Source organism: Rhynchophorus ferrugineus, unplaced genomic scaffold (assembly GCF_030347505.1).
Source record: "Rhynchophorus ferrugineus isolate W39M unplaced genomic scaffold, kcgeb_rfMv2 rfM1, whole genome shotgun sequence".
NCBI classification, from domain to species: Eukaryota; Metazoa; Arthropoda; class Insecta; order Coleoptera; family Curculionidae; genus Rhynchophorus; species Rhynchophorus ferrugineus.
Genome location: NW_027472580.1, coordinates 70,328,299 through 70,354,934, shown reverse-complemented (window position 1 = coordinate 70,354,934; position 26,636 = coordinate 70,328,299). Strand labels below are relative to the sequence as shown.

The following is a 26,636-nucleotide window of genomic DNA, read 5'->3' as shown; positions in this document are numbered from 1 at the left end:
ATTGATTTTGCTGGGGCAGTGTCCGGAAACTCGGCATCAAGCTAAGTTTTTACTTTAACTGTATTTTTCCATTCAAAAAGCAATATTCCTTTTTGTCCGTTTTTTTCAACAATAACAAATGTTGCTTCACTCAAAATACTATAATTCACATGCTAATGATCCGACAGCTGTCAAATTTATATACGCATCTTTTGAGCATTAGGGTTAACTAAAAAACATATGGATTTAATTCTAGTAGCGCCGTCTATGTGTCAGGCCAGGGACTTTTCAAGTGACCTGTTGTATATATATATATATATATAAATATATATATATATATATATATATATATATATATATATAGATATATTGAATAATTCCACAATGGTTAGCGTTAGTTTAAAATTCCGTAAAATTAGTCGGGATTGAAACAAAGTATGCCCCACTAATCCCTGGGACGATTGGCAATCAGGAAAAAAATAATATTAAACTGGAATTGATGTAATTGAGCGCCCAATTATACGGACAGGGATGCCGTAAGGGCCACACCGGTTAAAATGGGTCAACGTTTCGAGCAATGAAAAGCTGACGGAGTTCACGTCAATTACTGGCGCCTGTAATTAGCGAAGAGGTGGGTTTGGTAAATAAAAAGAACAAATTTGATACTGCGAGAAAGCTCGAACGGTATCTCTTTCATTTAATAAACATACACGAATGTAATGAAAATTATTTTAAACATTAAATATGTGATTTAATCATGTAAATTAACTGAACTAAACTGAATGAACTAATGCAAGTGAATATTTAAATAACTTAAGCATAAGTCGAATAAACACGTTTTGTAGGGCGATAATCAAAAGGCGATGTGATTGAATTGATGATCAATGTGATTACAATTATATCAATTTACTCTATATTTTCAATTTAAATCTCTATCGGTTTCAAAGCTCATTTTATCATCATAATGTATAATGTCAAAACGTTGCAATGTTGTTGCGTCCACCATCATCTATTGCATCCATTATCGAATTACATAACCTGCAGTTAACTATTGTAGCGACCGCTACAACCCTTTAGGCAACCATACATTCACCGACATCAAAGTCAAAAGTTGGCAACGCTGGTGGATTGATACGCAATCAGAAATACGATAATAATACAGAAATACACTATACAGCTACACTAGTTTGTAGGTTTGAGTTATTATATTTACATTGAACTTCTTTCCACACCACCTATGAAGTAATGTTCTAGGCTCGCTTTTTTACGTAATGATATCCCCTGGAGGCCTAGTCTACCTAATTAATGATTGTATATCCAAGTAATGTATTTTAGTTCCATTAGAAAGCATATTTGCCTCTTTACGTTCTTGTTTCTTTCAATGCTGCTTATCGATGTCAAAACATTTTGATATGCCTTCATTTCTCCATAATTTATTCTATTACTACCGTTGTGTCTTTCTGTTGATTTTGTATTTAATTGTATTTAATCATTGCGTTATTCCTAATGCAACTGCCATTTCTCCAAACCAGTATTCAATGAGCTGTCCTCGCTTATTCTAAACAAATGCTCATGTATATTCTGAAAATTATACACTACCTATACACTCAAATATTTCACATTCTACAATACAAATTTTCTACAGTTATCCTGTATTAAGTATATTCATCTTTTGTATGTTTCTATCATCATCACTATGTCTTGGTAATTGTCAGCATTGTATCATAATCTGAAATTTCATTCAGTCACCGTATTTTCTGAGTCACATTCAAGTTAATAACTAGACTGTTAATTTCCAATATATCAACATTTGTCCACGATTCCATCATTTGTCAATGTCTTATTTTATGTATCTGATGGAGTTCATAGTGACTAAAGGTGTTATTCCTAATAATAATGTGCTTCCTAATAATCTGTGTCTACATCACCCATTTGATTTAGAGTATATTTTATTTATATTAAGACGCAATTAAACATTTCACTTGTATTTACTGAATAAAAATTTTAAACACTTTATTCCTTAACATGGTATCTTCAAACCTTAATTTATGTGTTGAAAACCATTTTTGTAAGTTCTCTTGTTCGGATATTTTCAACTAGTATGCCATGATGTATGATATTCTAAGTTTTTTAAACGTGGATAACTTCTCCATGGTAGTCGTACTTCGATTTGAAGGAAAACCCTAACTCTACTCCCGAATAAATAATCAAATGAATAATAACCAAAATGAATAATGCTATGTTATCAAATGTTATTCTAACTTTTTCTAGAATTGACCCAACATTCCATTGCTATGTCTCATCTAGATACACAAATTGAAATAAGAAATCTTCCTTAATTATATTAAGTAGTCTTAAAAATTATATTATTTTAAAAGCAATGCCCGAACATTCCCTTAGACTTCCTCTAGACTTTAGTGATGTGTATGAGGATGGTTTCTTGTAGGTGAATCCAACATTATGTTGTTTTTCATTTTTTGAGGCATTTTAGTCACAATACCTATATGCCATGTAGCTGCAATATACTGAAAAGAAACTGCATCAAATTCTCTCAAAAAGGGCTATTTCATTAACATTTCAATCATATGTGCATGTTATTTCCAGAGGACTATAGTTATATCAAGTTTAAATATCTTTGTATAGTTTTTACATAAGTTTTCATGTTGTAGCATGTATGGGTTTCCAAGTTTTGGTTATTCAAAATTCCAATAGTCTACAGATCAGCAGCATGTTTTAATAAAATAATTGAAACTGACTTTTTAGAAATGCTCCATTTTGGACGTCATTAAAGTGTCGGATCATGGGTACAGAAAGACTATCCTCATCGAACATCTTCACCGCAGCAATATTTTTGGGTTTAATAAAATGTATTTATTCCCAATTAGCCAACCTTAACAAACATACGTACATATATATTTAATCAGCGATATATATTGAAAAAAATGTTAAATATCTATTAAATAACCCAATATAATTGTTAAATGTAATTTTCGTTTTCGAATACGGCTATATAATGTAACAGGTTTTCCTTTACCCTAATCACCTAACGCCCCAAATGGCGTTTTCGACAATAATTCTTTTTCTCATTTGATTTAGAAAATCAGCTACCCATCAAATACTTTTAGAATGTGGTGCTGGTCTGTCATATCCATATGGGTTTAACGATTTAGTAGTGACGATTTTGATGTCAATGATGAAAACAACCTGGAGGATCAGGAAAGATCCACAATATGATCACTGCCAAACAACATGTTTTTTTAAGAAGATTTGTTGCTAGAAAGGTGAGAAAATCTAGTAGAAACGGATGTAAAATATTTTGATTAACACATTCCGCACCAATTTTTCTCAATAAAGGTCTTTTTAAAGATATTACTTGGTATGGAAATAATAAATATAGCATTAAAAGACAAATTTCCACACGTATATATATTGATTTATTTGGTTAATTAATTTTTATATATATTTTATTTTTAGATATACCACTGTGTATATCAAAAAATCGTAAGACAATATTATATTAATGTTATGTATTATAAATTCTTCTTAGGTGTTTTACTTTATTTTTTATTAAAGAGCTCTACAGTATACAATAAGTCCAATAGTATAAACAGTATTCAATATATTATCCATTTTCTCTGGAATATTAACTACATCTTGATTTTTAACATAAACCAAATTCCACCTACCATCTGAGTTCAGTTCCAACCTTCGTAGGGTTAAAATGTATTTTCAATACGGTCCAAGCTATAAAAAGATACCTTTCTTTAAAAAAACCCAGTATTTTATTATGGTTATGTAATTGAGTGTTAAAAACGTATAACAGATGCGGCTATCCGTCTCTCAGTGGACCTAAAGTGTAGTGAATACGTGTTTACGTGACCAGACAAATGGACTGCATCTCATTTTTATTAGTGTTTAAAATTATTTCATCTTATTTTACAACAGTCCTTTTGAAATTCATTTATAGTATTTATAGTAAACAACTAGTGCTAAAATAACGTAAGTGAAAAATGAAGTGCGTGAAATAAACAATGTATTTATTTTATTTTTTTTATCCTCTGGAAGTAAATTAAATAAAATATTAAAAATTAAAAAATGGCAAACCATAGCGATTCAACCAAATCACCTGCACACTTTGATATACGATTAGAACAAACAGAAATAACGCAAACTCCACCATCAGAATGGACTACAGTCATTAACAAAAAACGATTGAGAAGTCCAGAAGAAGAAATCGCGAGGAAACAAACAAGAATCAGTGACTATTGGTTGCAGAAACCGATAGAGACAAAAAACAGTTTTAGCAACCTGTCGGAAGAAATTGAAGAGAACATACAACCAAGCCCTGAAAAAGTTACTGCCAAACCACCACCAATAACAGTCTATAAGGTAGGAATAATAAAAAACACCCTTGACTTATTGAAAACCATTACTACGAACTACACAATTAAAACAGTGAGCTATGAAACAATTAAAATCCAATTGTTCGAAGCGGATCACTTTAAAGATCTTATAAAATAATTAAATGAAAGAAACACCCAATACCATACATTCAGGCCAAAATCCGAGAGAACATTTAAATTCGTATAAAAAGGATTACATCACGGGACGGACTTTAACACCATCAAGGTAGCACTAGCTGAAAAAGGCCACGAGGTCGTAAATATTCACAATATACGACATCACACGACAAAAAAACCTCTGCCTATGTTTTATATAGACATAAAATCTAATGGAAATAATAAGGCGGTGTATGAAATCACCAAATTGGAAAATAATATTATTAAATGCGAACCACCACATATAAAAAGAATTATACCACAATGCACAAGGTGCCAAGCGCACGGGCACACAAAGACTTACTGTCGCAAATCATATAGATGCGTAAAATGTGCAGGAGAACATAAGACAGGAGATTGTACTCGTAAAGTTTGCGATGAAAAAGTGAAATGTGTTAACTGTAACGGAAATCATCCAGCGAACTACAAGGGTTGCGCAGTTAACAAGCAACTACAGCAGAAACTCTATCCGGCCTTAAGGGAAAAAAGGCATCAACAAAAACAATCCACTACTACCAATCTACCACTACCAACCAGAACAATTCAACCAGACATAACTTATGCCCAAATAGTTGAAAATGGTTCAGCACAAAAACGAAAGACAATATCTCAACCTACTGAAACTAGCAACATCTCAAGATTAGAAAATATGATGGCCAAACTAATGGATCAAATGAGTACGATGCTTGGTCTACTCACAACCGTCGTAACCAAACTTGCCTAATGCCTGAAACCAATAGCTACAAAATCGCCGTCTGAAATGCCAATGGGCTCCAACAACACGCCAGGGAACTAAAAATGTTCGTAATTGAACAAAATATTGACGTTATTATGGTTTCCGAAACTTTACTTTACAGACAAAAATTAATTGAAAGTTCCTAAATATAAGCTTTATCATACAAATCACCCTGATGATAAAGCACATGGAGGTACAGCTATAATAATTCGAGATGATATAAAGCATTTTGAAAAAGAAAAATTCCGCAAAGACTACCTGCAAGCCACCAGTATAACCATAGAGGAAGCCCATGGACCATTAACAATTTCTGCGATTTATTGCCCACCCAAACATAATAACAAGGCAGAACAATTTCAAGAATTCTTCAGTACGCTAGGTAATAGATTTATAGCAGGAGGAGATTATAATGCAAAACATTTAATGTGGGGTTCAAGAATAATAACCTCAAAAGGTAGAGAACTGTTCAAAGTAATAAGGATAGATAACTTACAACATATCTCTACTGGTGAAACAACATATTGGCCTTCAGACAGAAATAAAAAACCAGATACAATAGATTTCTGTATTACAAAAAATATTGATCCAAAAAAGTGTCAGGCAGAATCATGTTTCGACCTGTCTTCTGATCATTCACCAATAATAGTAACAATTTCTTCAAAAATTACCATCAAAGATAAACCCCCTTCTCTGTGCAATAATAGAACTAACTGGCCCTCATTTAGAGAAAACTTAGACCAAAATATCTCTCTAAACTTACCGTTACAAACTGAAATGGATATAGAAATAGCAGCAATAAGTCTTACAAAAAATATACAGGAGGCAGCATATTCCGCGACTCTCAACAGTGAAACATTTCCAAGAAAAAATACACATATATCATGTACAATACAGAAAAAGATAGCAGAAAAAAGAAAGTTACGACGAAATTGGCAACAGCAAAGGACTGAAGAGAATAAAAGAAAATTTAATAGGGCCATAAAAGAGCCGAGAGATCTAATCCAAATCGAACAAAACCAAGACATTCAAGAATACCTAGAAAACTTGACATCAACTGAGGCTATAGACCATTCGTTGTGGAAAGCAACAAAAAAGCTTAGGAGATCCCAGCAGCATAACCCACCTATTAAAACAAACGAAAATAATTGGGCTAGAAGCAATAAAGAGAAGGCCGACATTTTCTCAAAACACTTAAAAAATGTTTTTAAACCTTTCCAGTCTCAGCTACATAAAGATGACGAAAATAAAATTACTAGCTTTCTAGATACGCCATTTCAAATGGATTTACCGCACGAGAAATTAACGGTCAAAAAAGTTAAACATACAATAATGAGAGAGATTAATATTAAAAAAGCTCCTGGTTATGACTTAATTACTGGCAAAATTTTAAAAGAACTATCAGAAAAGGGTATAAAACTATTAACATTTATATTTAATGCTATGCTACGAATTAATTACTTTCCTAGTATCTGGAAAGTAGCTAAAATATTAATGATTCTTAAACCAGGAAAAATACCAGAAGATGTGACCTCCTACCGACCTATAAGTTTATTACCAATAATCTCGAAAGTTTTCGAGAAATTATACATAAAGAAACTAAACTATATACTAGAAAAAAGAAAAAATATTCCAGAACATCAGTTTGGCTTTCGCAATAAGCATGGGACCATAGAACAAGTGCATAGACTTGTAAACCAAATAAACGCTGACCTAAATGCCAAAAGATATTGTTCGGCTGCTTTCCTAGACATATCTCAGGCTTTTGACAAAGTATGGCATACGGGCTTGCAGGTTAAACTAAAGAAACTTCTCCCTCATCCGGACTATCAGCTACTAAAATCGTATCTCACTGACAGACATTTTATTGTAAATCAAGGCGATGAATATACCGAACTAAATCCCATATATTCAGGAGTTCCGCAAGGTAGTGTACTGGGTCCAGTACTGTATCTTCTGTATACGGCTGATTTGCCCACCACAAAAATAACTACTGTGGCAACATATGCAGACGATACAGCAATCTTAGCATCCCATGAAGATCCAGTCACAGCATCAATAAACCTACAAACCCACCTGGAGCAAATACAATTATGGTTGAAGACATGGCGCATTAAAGCCAATGAATCAAAATCCACGCATATAACGTTTACCCTGCGTAGAAGAACATGTCCACCAGTAAATATCAATCATCGTCAACTCCCCCAAGCAGAGCATGTTAAATATCTTGGTATGCATTTAGATCGATGCCTAACCTGAAAGAAGCACATACTCTCTAAACGGAAACAACTAGGACTAAAATTATATCAAATGTATTGGCTCATTGGGCACAAATCCAAGTTATCATTAGATAACAAGGTATTGCTGCATGAGTCTATACTCAAGCCCATTTGGACATATGGAATTCAACTATGGGGTACCGCTAGCAAATCTAATATATCCATCATTCAACGGTTCCTAAATAAGGTGTTGCGTGCCATTGTTGATGCTCCGTACTATATTTCAAATAAAGTGATACAACGCGATATTCCTCTAGAACCTATAACGAGTGTAATCCAACGTGTTTGTGTGAAGTACTTCGAAAGAGTGTCAGTGCATCCCAACGTACTCGCTAATCAGCTAAATATGCGACGTGATAGTGAAGTGCGTAGACTAAAACGTTTAACACCACCTGATCTGATTATTGGACATATGTAGAGTTTAGAATAAGCATTAGAATAAGACTAATTAATTAAGATAATATTTTATACAGAAGATTGCTTAATGAAGTGAATTTCTACATGCCTTGTATATATAATATAAACAGAAGAAATACTTATTGCCAATAGGGCAGATTGTAGACTCACGAAGAGTAATAAAAAAAAACCTACCATCTATCATATACGGATGAATAATTCATACTAAACGATTTGCAACCATGCATTATCAGCACAGTATTTTTTAATAATAAAGATTTGTTCACTACAGTAATACTACTAGCTAATAGTAATTGCTTAAAATTGATTTCTAATTCTTGCAAGTCACATCTTACCCTTTTCTAGTCGACTGTTTATGTTTGTTTATATTGTGTATTGCTTGAGCCGTATTTTTCTCATCAAATAATAATGATATTTTCATCATGCTAAAAATATTAATAGTCTATTAATAAAAAATTGTAATATCTTGACCAGTATGACATTCAATGACTTGACAAGTCCCTCATTTAAGTTAATAATTTAACTCATTTACCGTTCCCTAATCATAAATATATAAATAGAACTCGCAATTTAATATAGTAGACACTCAGTACTTAGACAAGCACAAAGATATAATAGAAGCAAAATACACAATGACAGTATATGTTTTAGAAAGCTATCACAAAACATTCCAGTTAAATTTTATGAGAATTTGTGGAGTTTTTTAATTTACAATTGTCCAGTTTCCAATAGCGGACATTCAAAGATAATAAATTCCTGTTAATTTGTAACTGCGACGGGGCAATATTTCTGAAATTCCCACGGAAATCTGTCAGTGAAGAAGTAATTATAGATCGTCCGAGTTAATTAATGAGAAATTGTAGCGTGCATAAATCTTTTCGGAATTTTAGATTTATTTTCGATAGTCGAACCGGCTCGTACTTGATTATAATGAGATGTTATTATTTCCGATCCAAATATCGGCTTTCGTTGATATTTGACCGATTATTAAAAATACCGATCTAATTGTTGTATCTAGACGACGTTTTGTATAACACTGAAATTATACAGACTAATAACCGATAATCTCTTCTTGTTTACAACATTTCTAATGAAATACAAGCAAAACTTTCTCACAACTTTGCTTGCAGCAGATTCTAATTATTCAAAATGACATTGTCGATTGAGTTTAAATTGCTTATGTATTACAGCCACATTTCAAGTAAACACACCATTATACAAACGTTTAGTGGTACCTTTGTTTACTGGTGCAAATGGATTGGAAACATCTTAAGCAATACCTGGAAAGGTTCTAAACTGGGGTGATATCAATTTTTTTGTGTATTTAAGGTTTGAGAAAATGTTATTTTGGTTCTATAATAAAAATCATTCAATGACCCCATATTATAGCACGTTAGAATATCCATAGAGCATTCCAGAAATAAAGGTAGCATCATACGCCCATGTAGTGAAAAGTTATTGAATGCGCATTGAAATTGAAGATTGCCGTGTTCGCTATATGTAGCTTGTTTGTAACTAGCAAAAATACAGTGCGGCCTTATTGTATAGTGTTTTTGATGATGACCAGTTGAGTGGATATTAATGTCAGATAGAGCTTGGTAAAATGCATGCTTTATTTTAACTAAAATATTAATTACAAAACACTATTTTGCATGTTCTTAAAACATGAGATTCAAACTTTTAAGAGAGAACTTATTTATGATCAATGCCTCTTTAATTAAAAAACTAAATATTATCTCAGTCTAATTTTCTAATTTCTCAGACATCGTTAAAATGCAACTTTATTTTCAACACGGTAGGAAAATAGACCCACTTTGAGCTGTAATTAAACATTTCTAATGTAACAAAAAAGCTTGTTTCGGTTCAAATTCAGATACAGTTTTAATTCCAATTCAACTTTTTCAACAAATTTTAAAACCCACTTTATTCATCAAAATATTAGCTAATCTGTTATAACATATACAGAGACAGTCAACATATTTAAAGAAGACATTTTTAATGATTATACTATATCCCTTCGCTTTGACCTTTTTTGATAACATTCGTAACTTAATAATTTCGCGTTTGTATGACTGAAAAACCGAACAATGTGCAGATTTAGGTCACTATAAGAAGGGAAAGTTTTACCATTCAAGCAGTTTTGAAAACTTCGAAATAAATGAGATCGGATGGCTTCAAATATGCGACATCATTTCCTAGTCAGGCTCCAATAATTTCTAACAAATTGCGAATTGCCTAAGACCCTGTGCATTGTCATGATTGACAATAAACATCCTAATTAAACAACTCACCCCTATAAGAAATAACTATAAGCAAAATATTGATTTTTAAATCATTGTATTTTACAACGAATAAGCATAACGAAGTAAGTGGAAATAAAGATTCGGAGAAGGAGAATTACAAATGATATTTTTCATTGGTATCTATGAGTTGATTTCACGGTATTTTCAATATAAGATCAGAAATGTATTGCATACATAACACTAATTAAAATAATAAATGTCCGTCTATTCATACATATTAAATTACATGTAAACTATCTATCTTCACTAATCTTTCTTAAATGGCATTTAATTGAATCTAATAAAATCTAATGGAATAATATATGAAGTAATACATGCTTAGCATGTATTTAGAAATGTATATAAGAGTGTATTTACAGTCGTCAAATTAATCAAATTTTTCAAAACTTGTGTCTATATCGGTATATATCTGGTTATCCTTTCACAGCTGTATATAACTTTCGATAAAGTGCACACATTAATTTGTTTTCTCCGAAAAAAAAATATATCTTTACGTGACCATACTATTCTAAGTCGTTTTTTATCCAAACTTGCCATGACCCTTTAGTAATTCCAGCAATACGGGAATAACAGAAAGTAACTTCGTTTAATAATGTTTTAACCACTCACTTTTCGTGTTAATATCGTTTTAATTGTAAACTGCAAGGATTTATCTTCCAATTCAAAATTGCCTCCCGGCATTTTGCCGTACAACCAACTCCAACCATTTTGCCAAATTTTGATTTTAAAAATTAATCGTCCGTGTTTGATTTACATACAACAGAAACGACAAATAATCTACCGTATAAGAGTTGCAGCTGGCAGAGCGTCATCGAGAACTTATTAGAGATATACATTTTTTAAATTTATTTATTTACAACACCAATGTCCAAACACACTTAGTATTATTTAGCGACTTTAAACACTCACTTAATTTTAACGAACACTATCCTTTACTTTATATCATAAACTTTTTTAAACGACCTTTAGCACCAGTAAAATACGATCCTAGTACATTATTGTCAGCGGGATAACTTAACTGACCCGAACCGATCTGAACAAAAATATTAGGCCTAAGATTTCTTTCTCCATATAAGCTTTAACCGTGTCAAATTTTACGCATCCAGGGGTCGATTAATATATAAATCTTTAGGTCTTCAAGTAGAAAACTAAAGTTCACAACTGTTCACTTCACATTCCAACACTTCATTCGATCAAAACATAATGTTCAATTGACGTCGATAAACACCTACAGTAAAAGTTTAATACTATTCCACGATATACACAACAATACTTTACAGCCATAAATACTTCGCTTCGATGTCAATGTCAATGGCTCTCTTAAAGTAACCCATGTATTTTAGCGCTTGAGATTGAGGGAGCTTGACACCGCAGCGGCGAATAGGAGGGAGTCATAGCTTAACTTGGGAAATATTATAGAGGAATATAATTTAAGTATAATAACCTGACCTGCACCAACGCAGGATTTATATGTTTCTGGGGCAGGTTCCAAAATCGCCAGATTTCATAGTGACTCATAGAACCTTCCGTCCAACAGTTGGGATTGGAGTGTTATTAAGAGACTAAAAACATAATTACGCCTTGACAGAAGTGCATTACAGAGGTGTTTGAAGGAGAAATAACGAATCCAACAGAAGTTTCAATTCCAGCTCCAGACATTTCACAAGTTGCAACCCATATTTCTGTGGCATTTCAAATGTAACTGAGAATTGGAAAAATTAAGCACAATATTTTTCTTATTCTGCCCGCCGCAGAAAGCACATAATGTTGGCAGATCCCATATATCTGAAGTACTTGACCATTCATTGTTTTGTCCTATATCTGTTTGTATTTTTCTAAGATTACTCGGCATATCCCGTGTTACTTTAAAGTGTATTTTGGCTGCTCAATGTATTGTCACTTCAAGAAACATTGCAGTGTGAAGTGCATGTTCTATCCGCATGCTCCTCAAATGTTTCTAAAAATATTATTTCGATAATACCGTATAATACCACAAATAACTGTAGATTTGCTTAAGAAATTGCTTGCATAATAACAACTTTTACCTGATTGACAGTCCTATATTTATTCATAAAGAGCTTTAATCTTTACAATAGATTAGACATAATAAACAGTTAATATTTACAAATGCATTCTCTACAACTATATCATAAATTTTACTTTAGTACTTGCAAGCTCCGCGTTTTTTCTGCATCACAATGGTGCTATGCAATCCTTCCGAAAGAAGGACCTTACCAGAAGTTTGCCTTTCATATGCAAATAAATTATGCAACAAAAGGGGGAAGCGCCATCTTACGGCATCGCCTTTTATCTCTAACGGAATTTAAATGATCCGTGAAATGTTCTAATTCTGTGACGTCGCCGGAGAAGGAGACGGAGATAGAAAGAGGAAGGGGGAGGAAGATAGGTAGAGCGCGTTCCATCGGAAAGTGATATTAGGCGATATATTCTCGTGACGCTTTTGCGGAGTGGCAGTTAAACGGCGAAAGCACGGAGCTTAATGGACTCGGAAGCGATCGCGACATTGTTACTAATTAATTTTTCGGCTATAACTGTGGATTTAAGGAAGATATATTCTATGTAAGAGACTATATAAATATTTATTACCCAACGATAATCTGAGTAAGTTATACTGACAGTAATACCTCAGCAGTATTACTTGCTTTATGAAATCTTAGTCAGAAACATTAGTAATAAGGGATGCCGGTATAATATATTTAGTTAAATAAAACAAAATATACTCAAAAAATTAAAGTTCTAAATTAACCGTAAAGTCGACGTTAGTTTTACATAGTAAAACCTTAGCTGTAATGTGTAATGTAGTACACAATTGTAAACCACACAAATGAATAACTGTAATGTAAATTTTAATTGTATTACAAAATTCAAGCCTCAAGTTTATTTGTATAAAAAATTAATTATATAAAAAATAATATTTATTTTAAATAATAGACTTGCCAAAAATATATTATTCGGCTGCTTTCCTAGACATATCTCTGGCTTTTGGCAAAGTATGACATGCGGGCTTGCAGGTTAAATTAAAGAAACTTCTCCGTCATCCGGACTATCAGTTACTAAAATCGTATCTCACTGATAGATATTTTACTGTAAAACAAGGCGATTAGCATACCGAATTACATCCAATATATTCAGGAGTTCCGCAAGGTAGTGTACTGGGTCCAATACTAAATCTTCTATATACAGCCGATCTACCCACCACAAAAATAACTACTGTGGCAACATACGCGGACGACACAGCAATCTTAGCATCTCATGAAGATCTAGTCACAGCATCAATGAACGTACAAACCCACCTGGAGCCAATACTGTGGTTGATGAAAATATCAATGAAATAAAATCCACCCATATAACTTTTGCCCTGCGTAGAAGAATATGTCCACCAGTGAATATCAGTCATTGTCAACTCCCCCAAACAGAGAATGTTAAATATCTTGGTATGCATTTAGATCCACGCCTAACCTGGAAAAAGCACATACTCGCTACATGAAAACAATATGGACATTAATTATACCAAATGTATTGGCTCTACGGACACAAATCCAAATTATCACTAGTATTGTATGAGTTTATATAATATAAACATAAGAAATACTTATTGTCTATTGGGCAGATTGTGGAACCACTAAGAGTAGTAAAATAAAATTAATAAAAGACTGGAATAAAAGAACCAACACAATTTTTTACGTACCTCGTTATCATACTAGTATCAGATAACCAAACTAAAAGATCTTAAGTTGTTCGACTATTTTACGAAAAAAACGAAAATTTAAAACATTATTTTTTGCAAAATCACTTCTAAGTAAAATTTTTATTTACTTCAATGCACTCATTCAAACGATAAATCTCCTCACTATATTAATTTTCCGGAAACCTAACAAATAAATTGCTACGGCAGATAATATCTATTTGTTTGATGGAAATCGTTTTTTACCAAATATTTTTTAAGATATCAGAAAAGGCAGGAAGGAGCCAGAGGGATCTGGCTCTGAAAATCAAGATTTTAGTTACAAGTTTTTGGAGTGTTGTTTGTTGAATCTCTTACTTGATGGAAAAGTGGAAAATAATTTTTTCCTACAGCACTTCTCGGAATCAATAGGTTAAAATATTACAACGAAAATCTGAATTTATTAGTTCGAACATTTACTTTTAGTTTTGCCCACTTAGGTAATCACTATAACAATTATACATTATCGGTGAATTAATTGCTATTGCTCATTCTATATAGTGCGTTGCTCTTTAACTTTTCTCGCCGAATGGGAAAATCAAAATACGTTATATTTTCATAAATTTATCAGATAATGAGGCATAAATGTTCTTAAAAAAGAGGCATTCCTTTTCCACAAACCACCTGAGTTACAACCTCATTCAAATATAATTCTTGTAATATCTTCTATCTATACCAAGAACAATGAAATATTATATAAATAAAAAGAGAAATCTTTACTATTTAATTAAGATTGTTAGAACAAAAATAGTTACGAACAAAGAAGAAGACTTACGAATGTAAAGAAGTGTTACAGTATAAAGAATATCTCAATGAGTTTAGAAAAATAAATACTTGTAAAAAGCTTATTTGGCGCCGCGAGCAAGATCCTGATGAACGTAAATACATTTGTGAAAATCGGTCGAATTCAGTCACTTCAGTATTATCAAGAATCTACATCCGTAGAAACTACACCGCCTTCTCTGTAAGACGGATGTGTAGATAATAATCAATAATAAGAGTAGTATTATCTTCTGTAAAGGAAAAATTATTATATATAACATATCAATTGTAACATATCAATTATAACATATTAATTAATTAGCGAATAAATATCAATTATGTGCACTATTTCAACACAGATATATATTTAATAAACCTTTGTATCTTCCAAAGTTTTCAAGAGGTCAGAACTTGCTCAATAATAGCAGAACTGAAAATATAATAACACTATTCAAAAAAATAATGAGAATTTTCAGGTTTCGTTTCACAGAACAAAAAAAAACATTAACTAATATACTCCAACTCATCACCTTGTACGAGAATACAGAGACACAACGATTTAAGATACCGCATTTTAAAAAAGACATTTTGGAAGCATTCTGAACAGGAATAAATAACTTTTTCATGTCCTATAATCGAACATTCAAGATGAAAAATTTTAATGGATAAGAAACAAACCTCAAAAATTATACAACTACATAGAGAAAACCTATACAAAAGATGTTATAATAAATCCCGCTAGAGCTACTAAAAGGAACATTGCATCATATGCCTCGTGACGTCTGGGAAATTCTAATAAATACGCGCAGAAACCATTAATGCCCAAAAACAACACTAAGCACTCTTCAGCTTGCTGATCATGAAAACGTTCAGCAAATTAAATTATCTCTTATAGTTTTCGGGTTCTAAACTATCGAACATTTACATATTTCCATTGTCGGCTGCGTTTTCCCTTATTTGACAAAATCGAAAATATGTCTTATAACTAAATTATTTTGTTCTAACAGTGTTTTCCTACCCGAAGAACTTTTTTATTCACTGGACCCCTTGTGTACCAAAATATTGAAATTTACCTTGAATATATTTAATTAAAACAGTTAATGTCACAATTAATTATTGCTTTATTTTTATGCATATTGTATTACAATATATTACAACCACCTTTGTTAACGCACTCATTCATTATTATATTATTCATTATAAGTATTCAGAAAGATACTTTACAAAAGAGTAATAACGTCCTTCGACGTAACACTATTTAAAATTTCCTATTTAAAAGTGATTAATGAGAAAATTATTTTGTTTTAGGTGGAACACTTTACAGTCCTCTGGGTCCTTTTCATTGTGATAGTAATAGGAAATAGTGGAGTGTTATACTCCCATTTCATAGGCAGACCGAGGAAAAGCCGCATGAAGTTTTTCATAGCACAATTGGCATTTGCAGGTAATTATAACATGTTCAGTGAACTCGGCAGCGGGGAATCAAATAAGATTCAATTTAATACTAAAAAATCCACAATCAGCTGTCAACAACAGGAAGCAAAATTGCTCGCAATATATTTTAAATTGAACAAGAGAGCATAAAACATCTACACAGAAAGGGAGGAGACATAAAAGCAAACTCCCTTCAGTAATATTAACGAAATCTGAATAAAAAAAACAAACATAAAAATATCCGATTCAACTTTAATTATTTAGATCAGGAAACAAAATAATCTAAAAAAGAAATTTAATAAAAATATAACAAAATATTTATATTATAATATCAAATTATATCAAATCAAATTATGTATCATTACGAAGGTTACTATTTATATCTGGTGCCAAATAATTAAAATACGGTAATTTATTAACGAAAATGGCTTGATTGTTTTTCAAAGTATTCTCCATGATTGTTCGCATGCGCTTGAACTAATCTTTGTAATACCTTTTTCACTCTATTTGAACTACCTCCGAAACATGGTCCTTGAATGCATCAATAATTTCTTCAAGAGCCGAAAAACGTAAAAACGAAAAATGTGCGGAAACAGAAAAAGTTATTAGGTAACAAATTCGAGTTTTTGGCCAGTCAAACAGATGATTGTATCATCCGATGTCCAATAGTTTGCATTGTGATGTTGAAAACTTCTACCACTTCTTTTTCCCTATTTCACGAAGCACTTCTAGTAAACGAAAGTACCACCAATTAACACGAGCATCTTTTTGAGCTTTTATCAAATTATTGCGAAATATAATATGAACAAGTCCTTTTTAACAGCTAAATATTCCTTCAATATATTCTTGATGCTCGTCATACTAATGTCCAAAGATGATACAATCTCACGGATATGGTTATAGAGATCAAAGCTTAGTATTGCTAAAACTCAACATATAAACAGCAACTCAGTTATTGCTATTTTTATTAATACATTATATGAGTCATTGCCGACTAACCTACAGTTAGCCTTTAGGATAACTTAGTAACTAAGTATATATCTAGTATTCAGTAGTTCAAGTATTAATTTACACTACTGTTCTTTCTGTTAAATGTACTTCACTCCACTATACAAATGGTTTGATTCTTTTATGCCTGTCTCCTGCAGGAGTGTTGCATTACTTCGATATTAGCATAAGAATATCTTTATAAGAATATTTTTATAAGAATATATTTTATCTGTCTTTTTCGGACTTGTTAATATATCGCTTTGGAAATATCGGTTTTTAAGTCACGATATTCTTCAAGACAACATAAACAAGACCAAATTCAGTTGCATGCGAGATTTTAATGGATCTAATTTTAAAGTTTTTAAATTCAAAAAAAATGTTTTCATATCTCACACACAGGTTTCAACATCAATCCTTGTAGAAAACCCTTATATATATATTAAACAAGAATAAGTGTTGTATACCTAATTACACAAAGAAAGAAACAGTAGTAGTCGAAATATCGTAGATCGTTCAATGTTTAAATGTCAATAACTGCTATCAAATATACTAAGAAATCAGTTTAAAGATAAACATCACTGTACAACCATAGCAATATTCTAAAATTAATGTTCATATGTATAACATAAATTTTAATTCCTAATCATATTTTCCTATCATTTAAATATATTTAATTTTTAATCATGTTGTCTTAGATACACTTCACAATACATAAAACCTAACAGGTTTAAGAAGCTGATTTTTTACTGTATTAAATTATATATATTTTTATAAATAAGTTCTGTTTTAACTTACTGTAATCTAAAAACATTTTAAATACTTTTTTAGATCTCTCCGTTGGTCTGATCAGCGTTTTAACGGATATTATATGGAGAATGACAATAGCCTGGTATGCCGGTGACATTTCCTGTAAATTCATTAAGTTTGCTCAAGTAAGTAATCTTCAAGAGAATGTTTTTTCAATTATCAGTTATATAAAAACTTTTAACATTACATCTTAAACAAAATAAAAATAAAGTACCTTGTACAAGCATTCCTACAATTTACAACTAATCAACAAGTAAATGATAATTAAATAGATTTTCGCAGCATAGATTGAAACAGATAGTGGAAGGTATTTAAGAAAACATTACATAATCCTAACGTTTGAGTTATAACCAAAAACAAGAAAAAGAAGCTAAAAAATTAAAATATCTATAGTACTATTGTAAAGTCGCGAAATAACGATAAAATCGTGGAAAGCGACAAAACAAGATATCTATAAAATGATTTACGTTTAATCACATGCCGATCATAAATAGTCTATCCAAAGTTATTTTGTACATACGTCTTTTAAATTTGTGACGTCAAAACGTCGCAATTTTGCTGTATATGAGTTTTAGTTGAGTTTCGCTCTGACATACAACAAAATTCTAATCTAAATAAAATAATTAAACAAAAATATTGTTATCAAACATAATCTATTTTAACATTAGAGTAAATCTAGTACATATTGTAGAAATTAGTTTAGACATTTAATGTATTTGCGTTCGGTATTTATGTGGGTGAAGTTTATTCATGTCGGATTATTTTACGATGATAAAAAATACTCGGAACACGTGTACAATGGTTCAGAACAACAGTTAGTTTCTAACAGACAAACTAATTTCTAATATATCGACCCTCTAAAAGCGGGAAAAATCCGACGGAATACGTTACCAATTCACCCCCTAGAAAGGCAGCCGATGGTATCAACAAACTGATACATCCCAAGAAGCCTTTGACTTGGGAAACCCATTGGAAAGGTCTTCTTCCTAGAAATAACTACCGGTCAGGATGCGAGAAGAAGAGTTAAGCCAGCCTATATTCCCGGTACGAGAGAGAGAGCGATCGGGATAAAATAAGTTGCATTCGTCTAATCATCCTCCTCATTTGCCTTCAGTCTTCAAGAACACGCACAGCCTTCACAGTCTATATACACAGTCGACACAGAAAATTGGAATACTTGATTAACGGAACGCACAGTTGGAGCCACTTTGACACTGTGAAGGTTGTCACTATTAATTGTGTATACCGTCTATCCTTGTAACTAATAAGTTTAGTTTAAATTTAAAGTCTTTTAGGTTTGCCAGTTTCTCCAGGGAAGAAAGAAACGCGCAACACATATATTATCAAATGATACAATAAGTAAGCACAAAGAACACATATGCAATTAAGTACACATTTCCAATGGTTTGTAGGTTAGGGTTGTTTTTAATTATATTTACATTTAACTCTTTTTCATACCACCTATGAGTTACAGTTCTAGGCGCGTTTGTAGTTGCATCCCCTGGAGGCCTAATCCACCTAATTAACAATTGTATATGCAATTAATATATTGTACTTTCATTACAGAGTATATTTACATTTTACGCTTAGTTTTTGTGTGCTTCGGTACAGTGTTTCCTTGTAAAGACATTTTAATATCACTATATTTCTCCTTCGTTTGTTGTGTTAATATCAATATACATCTTTCTTGGTAAAACTAGATTTAATCACTGCATTCTCCTAATGCATTTGCCATATCTGCAAAACAGTTTCTACTCTTTCTCTCCTGACACATTTTAACAAAATGCTCATGTATATTCTGAACAATTACACACATATCTGTGCACATAAATCTTTTACACTCTACAATAAAATTTCCTGCAGTTATCGTATTAATTATATACCCAACTTTACTTATTTCCATTCTCAATCTGTCTTAGGAATTGGCAGCAGTTAATCATATCATCTTCAGAAAGTTACATTCAAGTAAATAAGTAAACTGTTAAATTCGAATCTATCTAACATTTCTTCACAATTCCATCATTTGTCAATTTCTTCTTCAATGTGTTTTATCGAATTCATCCAAATCGAAGGCCCTATTAACCGTTCTTGTTGCCAGCACGAAGAACAATATCTACAATGAATTATTAATAAATTTTATGACTAATAAAACCAAATCAAATGCTGTTCCAAGTCTTCTTTCATTTTATTATATACTTTTAAAAATGTATTATTCTAAAAACAATATCCGGAAGTTCCATTAAATCTCTTCAATACTTGTCATATTAACAGTTGCCACTGAATTAATTTTGAAATATGAATTATGTTTGTATTTAAAAACTAATCACTGTTTTTGTACATGTCATATATTTAATCTCTGACAGAGCTAACATCAAGCTAATCTTGATTCGTCACCAGCTTCGTATGATGACTTTTTTTTTTGGTGAATTTAAAATCAAATTGTTCCATTTTTGAGATACTTTAGTGACCGTCTCCATATTAAAATTCAGTATAGCCGCAAAACGCTTTAAAATATTTTCAATAAAAATCGAAGCTAAGTAATATTTAACAGTAAAAATGCTGACATCTTGAACTCGAACGAATTTTACTGGCAAGAGCGGGCCTCCATTATCTCGTTCCTGTTCAAAGTAACTAATTAGATACGCAATCGGTTCTATCTGGCTTCGGAATATTTCCATCAGAATAACAATAAACGGCTATTTGAAATCATAGTCGGAATAAAAAAACTAGAGTTAATGTAGGATAAAGAGTACATATTGCAACAAATAAAATATGTAAAAGCATACAGATGCAGGAACTACAGTACAGAATACCACAGTACAATGGTCGCACAACCCATGACAGTGATAAGGATACAACATACAAAAATTCAAACGGACATGCATGATATTACAATGATGAACACTATTATATTTCTAGTAGTAGTGCTGTAACGGTTAGAAAATTAATCAGCCTGTCTAGGTTCTCCAAACTAAGACACTGGTCCATCTTCTCTCCCAGGTAAACCAACCGTCTTTGCAAGTTGTATGTTCGGCATTCGTTTAGTATGTGTTTAACAGTGAGGAACCACATTCGACGCACAGTGGTAGACTTCTTCCCTTAATGAGACTCTCATGGGTCAGTTTGCAGTGACCAAATCTGAGACGCGAGAATAAGCTTAAGTTGCGCCTGCTGCTGTTAATGGTTTAAGCCCTTAATAATAATCTTTTTTCACCTCCCAAAACTGGTTGTTTTCTGTTAGATCGTATCTGAGTTAATCTAGATGTCTAAAGATAGTAGAGTGGTGCTTCATATCTCTACTCCAGAAGAGGAAAATTTCCGTAAGTGATCCCTCCCTCTTCTTGGCTAAGTAATCCGCTCTTTTATTTTCAATGATCCCCAGAGTGAGCAGAGAGCTTCCTAATTTAGAGGTTAGTTCACGGAGGTTAGTTAGAGGCACTTTGAAGGGCACATTGAATAGGCGGTAATAACTAATCGTTTGTTTTGCACATCTTGTACTGAAATCAGCGCCCTATACATGGTAAATAGTTCAGCCGTCAATACACTCGATGAAACGGGGAACCCCAATTGTCCTTCCGACATCACCGATGTAAACACTGCTCCCACGTAGTCAATGCTCTTGAGTGCTGATATTCCTAGAGTCAGAATTATCCCTTGGTAGACTCCTCATGGAGAGATCAACAGTCACCTGCGACAGTCATGGAGGCAATCAATCCTCTGAGATGTATGTCGGCGGAAAAGTCAGTGATAAGCGACTACAAACTGCATGGCATCTATGACAAGAGCCCCTGTGTTGCTCTCTAGAGGTGTTGAGTTTGGTGCTTGATGAAAAGAAATGTCTGTAATAGGATAGCCTTGGTCTAGGCTTAAATCTCAAGGAGCTGGCATATTTAATCAAAATCAATTCACGTCTTGTTCCTAGGGAAGGGATTACTGCTAAAAATATAGAATACTTCACGATTTTACGTGTCATCCTTGTGCAGGGGCCATGTTAATCTTCTCTGTATCGTTCCAATTTTAGTATATGTACCGCCGAAGCAAGTACAACACTTATATTAGATTGTTGTTTACAATAATCCAAATACATCCGAACAATTTAAAATTTAGATAACAGTGATTCAGGCAAAGATAATTAAAGTTTTCTAAATGCAATACGTACGAAATCAAAAAACTTAAATGTATATTATAAAATAGACATATATATTTAATACCACGAAAAGAAATTCCAAATCTGTTTTACAGTACTAGAAATTATAGTATTTTTAAGAAACTATATACATTTATAAAAGCTTCATGTAACAAATGAGAGGAACCCGGCAAATTGAATTTCCCGAAGATTATTGCATCAGGCAAGATAACGTGACCATGTCACCCCCTATCCTCGAACAGAATTGCGATGCAACAGACATTAAGTCCTTGTAACAACTCCCAAGAGTGACATTTCTCCAACAATCGAGTTTATTTTGCTTCATTCCTGCATACAACTTCAAATTTAGTTGGAAACTAGGTCAATATAAGAAGTGTTGTTTGATTTTATTACTAAAACAGGAATCATTATCGGTTAAATTTAACCATAATTTATTTATTAATGCACTTTGGAGCTATTTGTTCAAGAAAGTTTTTAACATAAAGTACTATATAAGAAACATGATGAGTGCCAGCTAGTAAAACGTAAAAAAGTATATATATATATATATATATATATATATATATATATATATATATATATATATATATATATATATATATATATATATATGTATATATATATATATATTTAAAATTAGCTGTGATACGAGTGTCAATATGTCTGTCTAAAGTTGTAGATTCGTTTTACAGTCAGACAATATTATGAGACTGCAAAAGTTGTCCGTTTGCCAAACTTCTGAAAATTCTTCAAGTTATTATAATTACGGGTTATAAACCGGTAAACGTTGTTTTAAGACTTTGTTTTAATAAATTTGAAATCGCCGCAGTTTTTATTGAAAATAATTATTTGCGCCTTGCAGCTGCACTTTATATTAGTACGGACACGGTCACTAAAATATCTCAAAAAATAAAAAACAATATAACCTTAAATTCGCCGAAAAGGACCGTGTTTATCCGAAACAGGTGACGAATCAAGATCATTCTTGGTGTTTCAGAGATCAAATATACGAAATGTATAAAACAGTAAGTAGTTTTTTCAATCGAAACATAATTTAACACAATTATTTCACAGAAAATTGTTAATCTGAAAACTATCCACAAAGATCCAAAAGATTTGAGAGATGTAGAACATCCGTTCATACATTGTTGGAAAATCCTAACAAATTCATCAAGAAAGACTGTAATTAAGAAATGGCTTAAATTACATAAAATAAGTTTCGAGGAAATCATGTTAAGGAATGAACTATTTCAAATTATTACTCGGTAAATATAAATGAAATATTTAATTGCATTTTATGTAATTTACTTTTTTGTAAATAAGCCTGAGAAAAGATACTTAGTACATCAGATTACTGAGGAGAGAAATAACACTAACTGTTTTGCAGATATGGCAAATACATTAAGGAGAATGCAGTGATTCAATGTAGTTTTATCAAGAAAGATGTATACAGAGAGTAACAGAACAAACTAAAGGGAAATATAGTAATATTATAATAACTTTACAAGGATACATTGCATTGAAAGAAACAAAAACTAAGCATAAAACATAAATACGCTCTGTAATGAAAGTAAAATACATTACTCTGATATTCAATTGTTAATTATGTGGATTAGGCCTTCGGGGTATACCACTATATAAAAAAACGCGCCTAGAGCCCTACCTATACTAGTGTGCAAAAAAGTTTAATGTATATATAATAAAACAACTCTAACCTATAAATTATTATGGCTGTATAATTAATTGTAGCTTTAAGTTCTTCGATAACATATCTATCAGATGTATTATAATGTTAAATTTTATTTAATAGAATATTTGTTCAATTATTTTATTTATACTAAAATGTTGTTAAGTTAAAAATGTTAAAAAGAACCAAAATGTATTAAAACTCAGAGTAGCTGCGGCAACATTGTTTCCCTTGTCATTGCTATTATATATATATATATATATATATATATATATATATATATATATATATATATATATATATATATATATATATTGAGGCACTTGTGAATACTGGCTTCGACGTTTTGAAAGTGTTGATTTTGATACCAAAGGCAAAGAGCATTCTGGACAGCCAAAAAAAATTAAGTCGAAGATTTCAAGGCACTAGTCAATGAAACGATCATTGGGGATAACTATCGCCTACAATTGATGCGTTTGAGCCGATTACGGCGCCAAAAATGACCGGGACACGAGAAAAAAAACAACAATCTTATTCTTCAGCGTAATAACACTCCACCACATGTTGCAACACCGATAAAAAATATACCTGGAAACATTAACACTTATGAAGATACTAAAATAAAGGTCGATTCGTGGATAGCCTCAAAAGATACATCGTTCTTTCGAGATGGAATCTGTATATTGCCCAAAAGGTGGGAAAATGTAGCGGCTATCGATGCACAAGACTAAATAAAATTAATTGTACCGGTATTTCGTAGTCAAGATTCAAATTAAAGCTAATATGATCTTGATGATTAAAAACAAAAAGAAAGTCAGGAAAAATAAAACCCTTGTAAAGCTCTGAAAATATCAAGTAACAAGCATTTTGAAAAGCTTTGATTGCAAACAGATTCATAAGTGCGATGTCTTAACAACTCAGTAATACCGATTATATTATTCTGATAAATAAAAGTGTGCCTGCTATGATAATTCAGTGTTGCAAAACTCATGAATTAATTCAACTCATGCCCTGTATTTAGTGGCATCAACAAGAAATATACTACCATCTGTTAAAACTGTATGAAACCATCATTACTGAAATTCACAACTGTCAAGCGGATAAGTTATATAAAGAAATTTTGCAAAAAAAAACATTAGAGCATTAGCAGATTAATACTCCTTTATAACGTTTTTTTTTTCACAGTAATTTATCTGTCACTAGTTTAAGTTACATTTTAATATTCTTTTTGCATTATCTAGTCTTATCATTTATTTTCAGGCTTTAGTTACGTATGCCTCAACTTATGTGCTGGTGTCGCTAAGTATTGACAGATACGATGCAATAAGACATCCAATGAAATTTTCTGGAAGCTGTAAGTATATTCCCACAGCATTCGTTCATATACTTATATGTGTATGTTAAAAATAATAACGCATTTTTATTATAGGGAAAAGAGCAAAGATTTTGATTATTTTGGCATGGGGTATAAGTGCCATATTTTCACTGCCAATGCTGTTTCTATATCAAGAAAAGGTTGTACAAGGTAAGCCCAAGATAACTTTAATGCGTAACGTGTGCATTTATCTAAGCTGCTTTCATTTGAACTTGATTTGATATGAACTTTTTTAATGAAAACAAATTACTTACTCTTAAATTTGAGCTAAACCAAAAAAAAAAGTTGGATTGAAATAGATAGAAATAGTCACCTGACTAGATCTTTTTCTTTGACTAGACTTTTCCAACCTCAGTCTAATACTTCTATCAAATTTTTTATCTTTCGAAGGTTATTAACTGCCCCCTATCTTCCGGTTATGCGTCAGTAAATGATGAAACCCGGTGACCAAGCTAATAAACTAATGCCTAAAAGGACATAAAATCATCCGGATTCCCAGAACTTACATGCATTATGATAATATTTTCATTTTAAAAAGGAATATACTGAGAAAAATTGACACAATCTGCAACTCTTTCCCCATCTTTCTGTTAAAATGGCGATACTGTATCGAAAGAATGACGTTGGTTCAAAAGGCGCTATATCATATATCATATAGCAGAAATTTCCATTCAAGCTGCAATTGTGTTCGTCACAATTTATGTGACGAGTTTAGTATATTAGTTATTAGTTATTTATAGTACTTCACTTTATTTAATTGGCGTGGGTACACATCCATGGTACACTATACTGAATAATTCAATAATACTAAATGAAAACTATTATTCTATCTAAAGAAATGTTAAAAAATCGAATTTAACAGTTAAATTAGGTTTGTAAATGTAAAAAGTTGTTTACATTTTCACCAATAGATGTCGTTGATCAAAATATATGCAAGCGCCTAATATTTATACCACTATATTATTTATACCAATATTTATAAATTAATTAATTTTTATCGATTATCAATCTTTATAATCTTTATAGGTACAACCAGTAATTAACTTCTTAAATTGAAAAATAATTTAAAACTTAACCTCAAAATATTATTCTGTTATTATAGAAGCATTGAGACTTTAAATTATCTTATTATAATCAACTAAATTAAAATTATTATTAAAATACGTGTGATATTAACATCAGGCATGATTTAAATACTGAAACAATTAATTGAAAACATACAAAGGTTCAATTACCTGATAAAACATTAATTACCAACGAAATCAGAGCAGAAAATTGATCACGCCCAGTGAATAAATATTTCGAATTAATTAGCAGTGATTATTACTATACACAAACAGGTTAGATTATTTAATCGCTTAAAAAATATAATTGTTAATAAAATATAATAATAAAGGAAGTTCACAAAGATTAAGTGCT

General features: G+C 31.7%; 1 protein-coding gene and 1 non-coding gene across 2 annotated transcripts in view; one reads left to right on the top strand and one right to left on the bottom strand.

Moving 5' to 3' along the window:
- Ccapr1 (cardioacceleratory peptide receptor 1) overlaps positions 1-26,636 on the top strand; it is a 327,876-nt gene that overhangs the window by 288,140 nt on the left and 13,100 nt on the right. The window contains exons 2-5 of the mRNA XM_076393866.1: positions 16,086-16,221; positions 18,030-18,133; positions 25,103-25,196; positions 25,272-25,367. Of these exons, the coding sequence (XP_076249981.1) occupies positions 16,086-16,221; positions 18,030-18,133; positions 25,103-25,196; positions 25,272-25,367 (430 nt within the window). The remainder of the gene's footprint in view (positions 1-16,085; positions 16,222-18,029; positions 18,134-25,102; positions 25,197-25,271; positions 25,368-26,636) is intronic.
- Positions 21,947-22,053, bottom strand: LOC143189367 (U6 spliceosomal RNA). Its single transcript, XR_013003826.1, has one exon. It is a non-coding gene; the product is annotated as a U6 spliceosomal RNA (small nuclear RNA).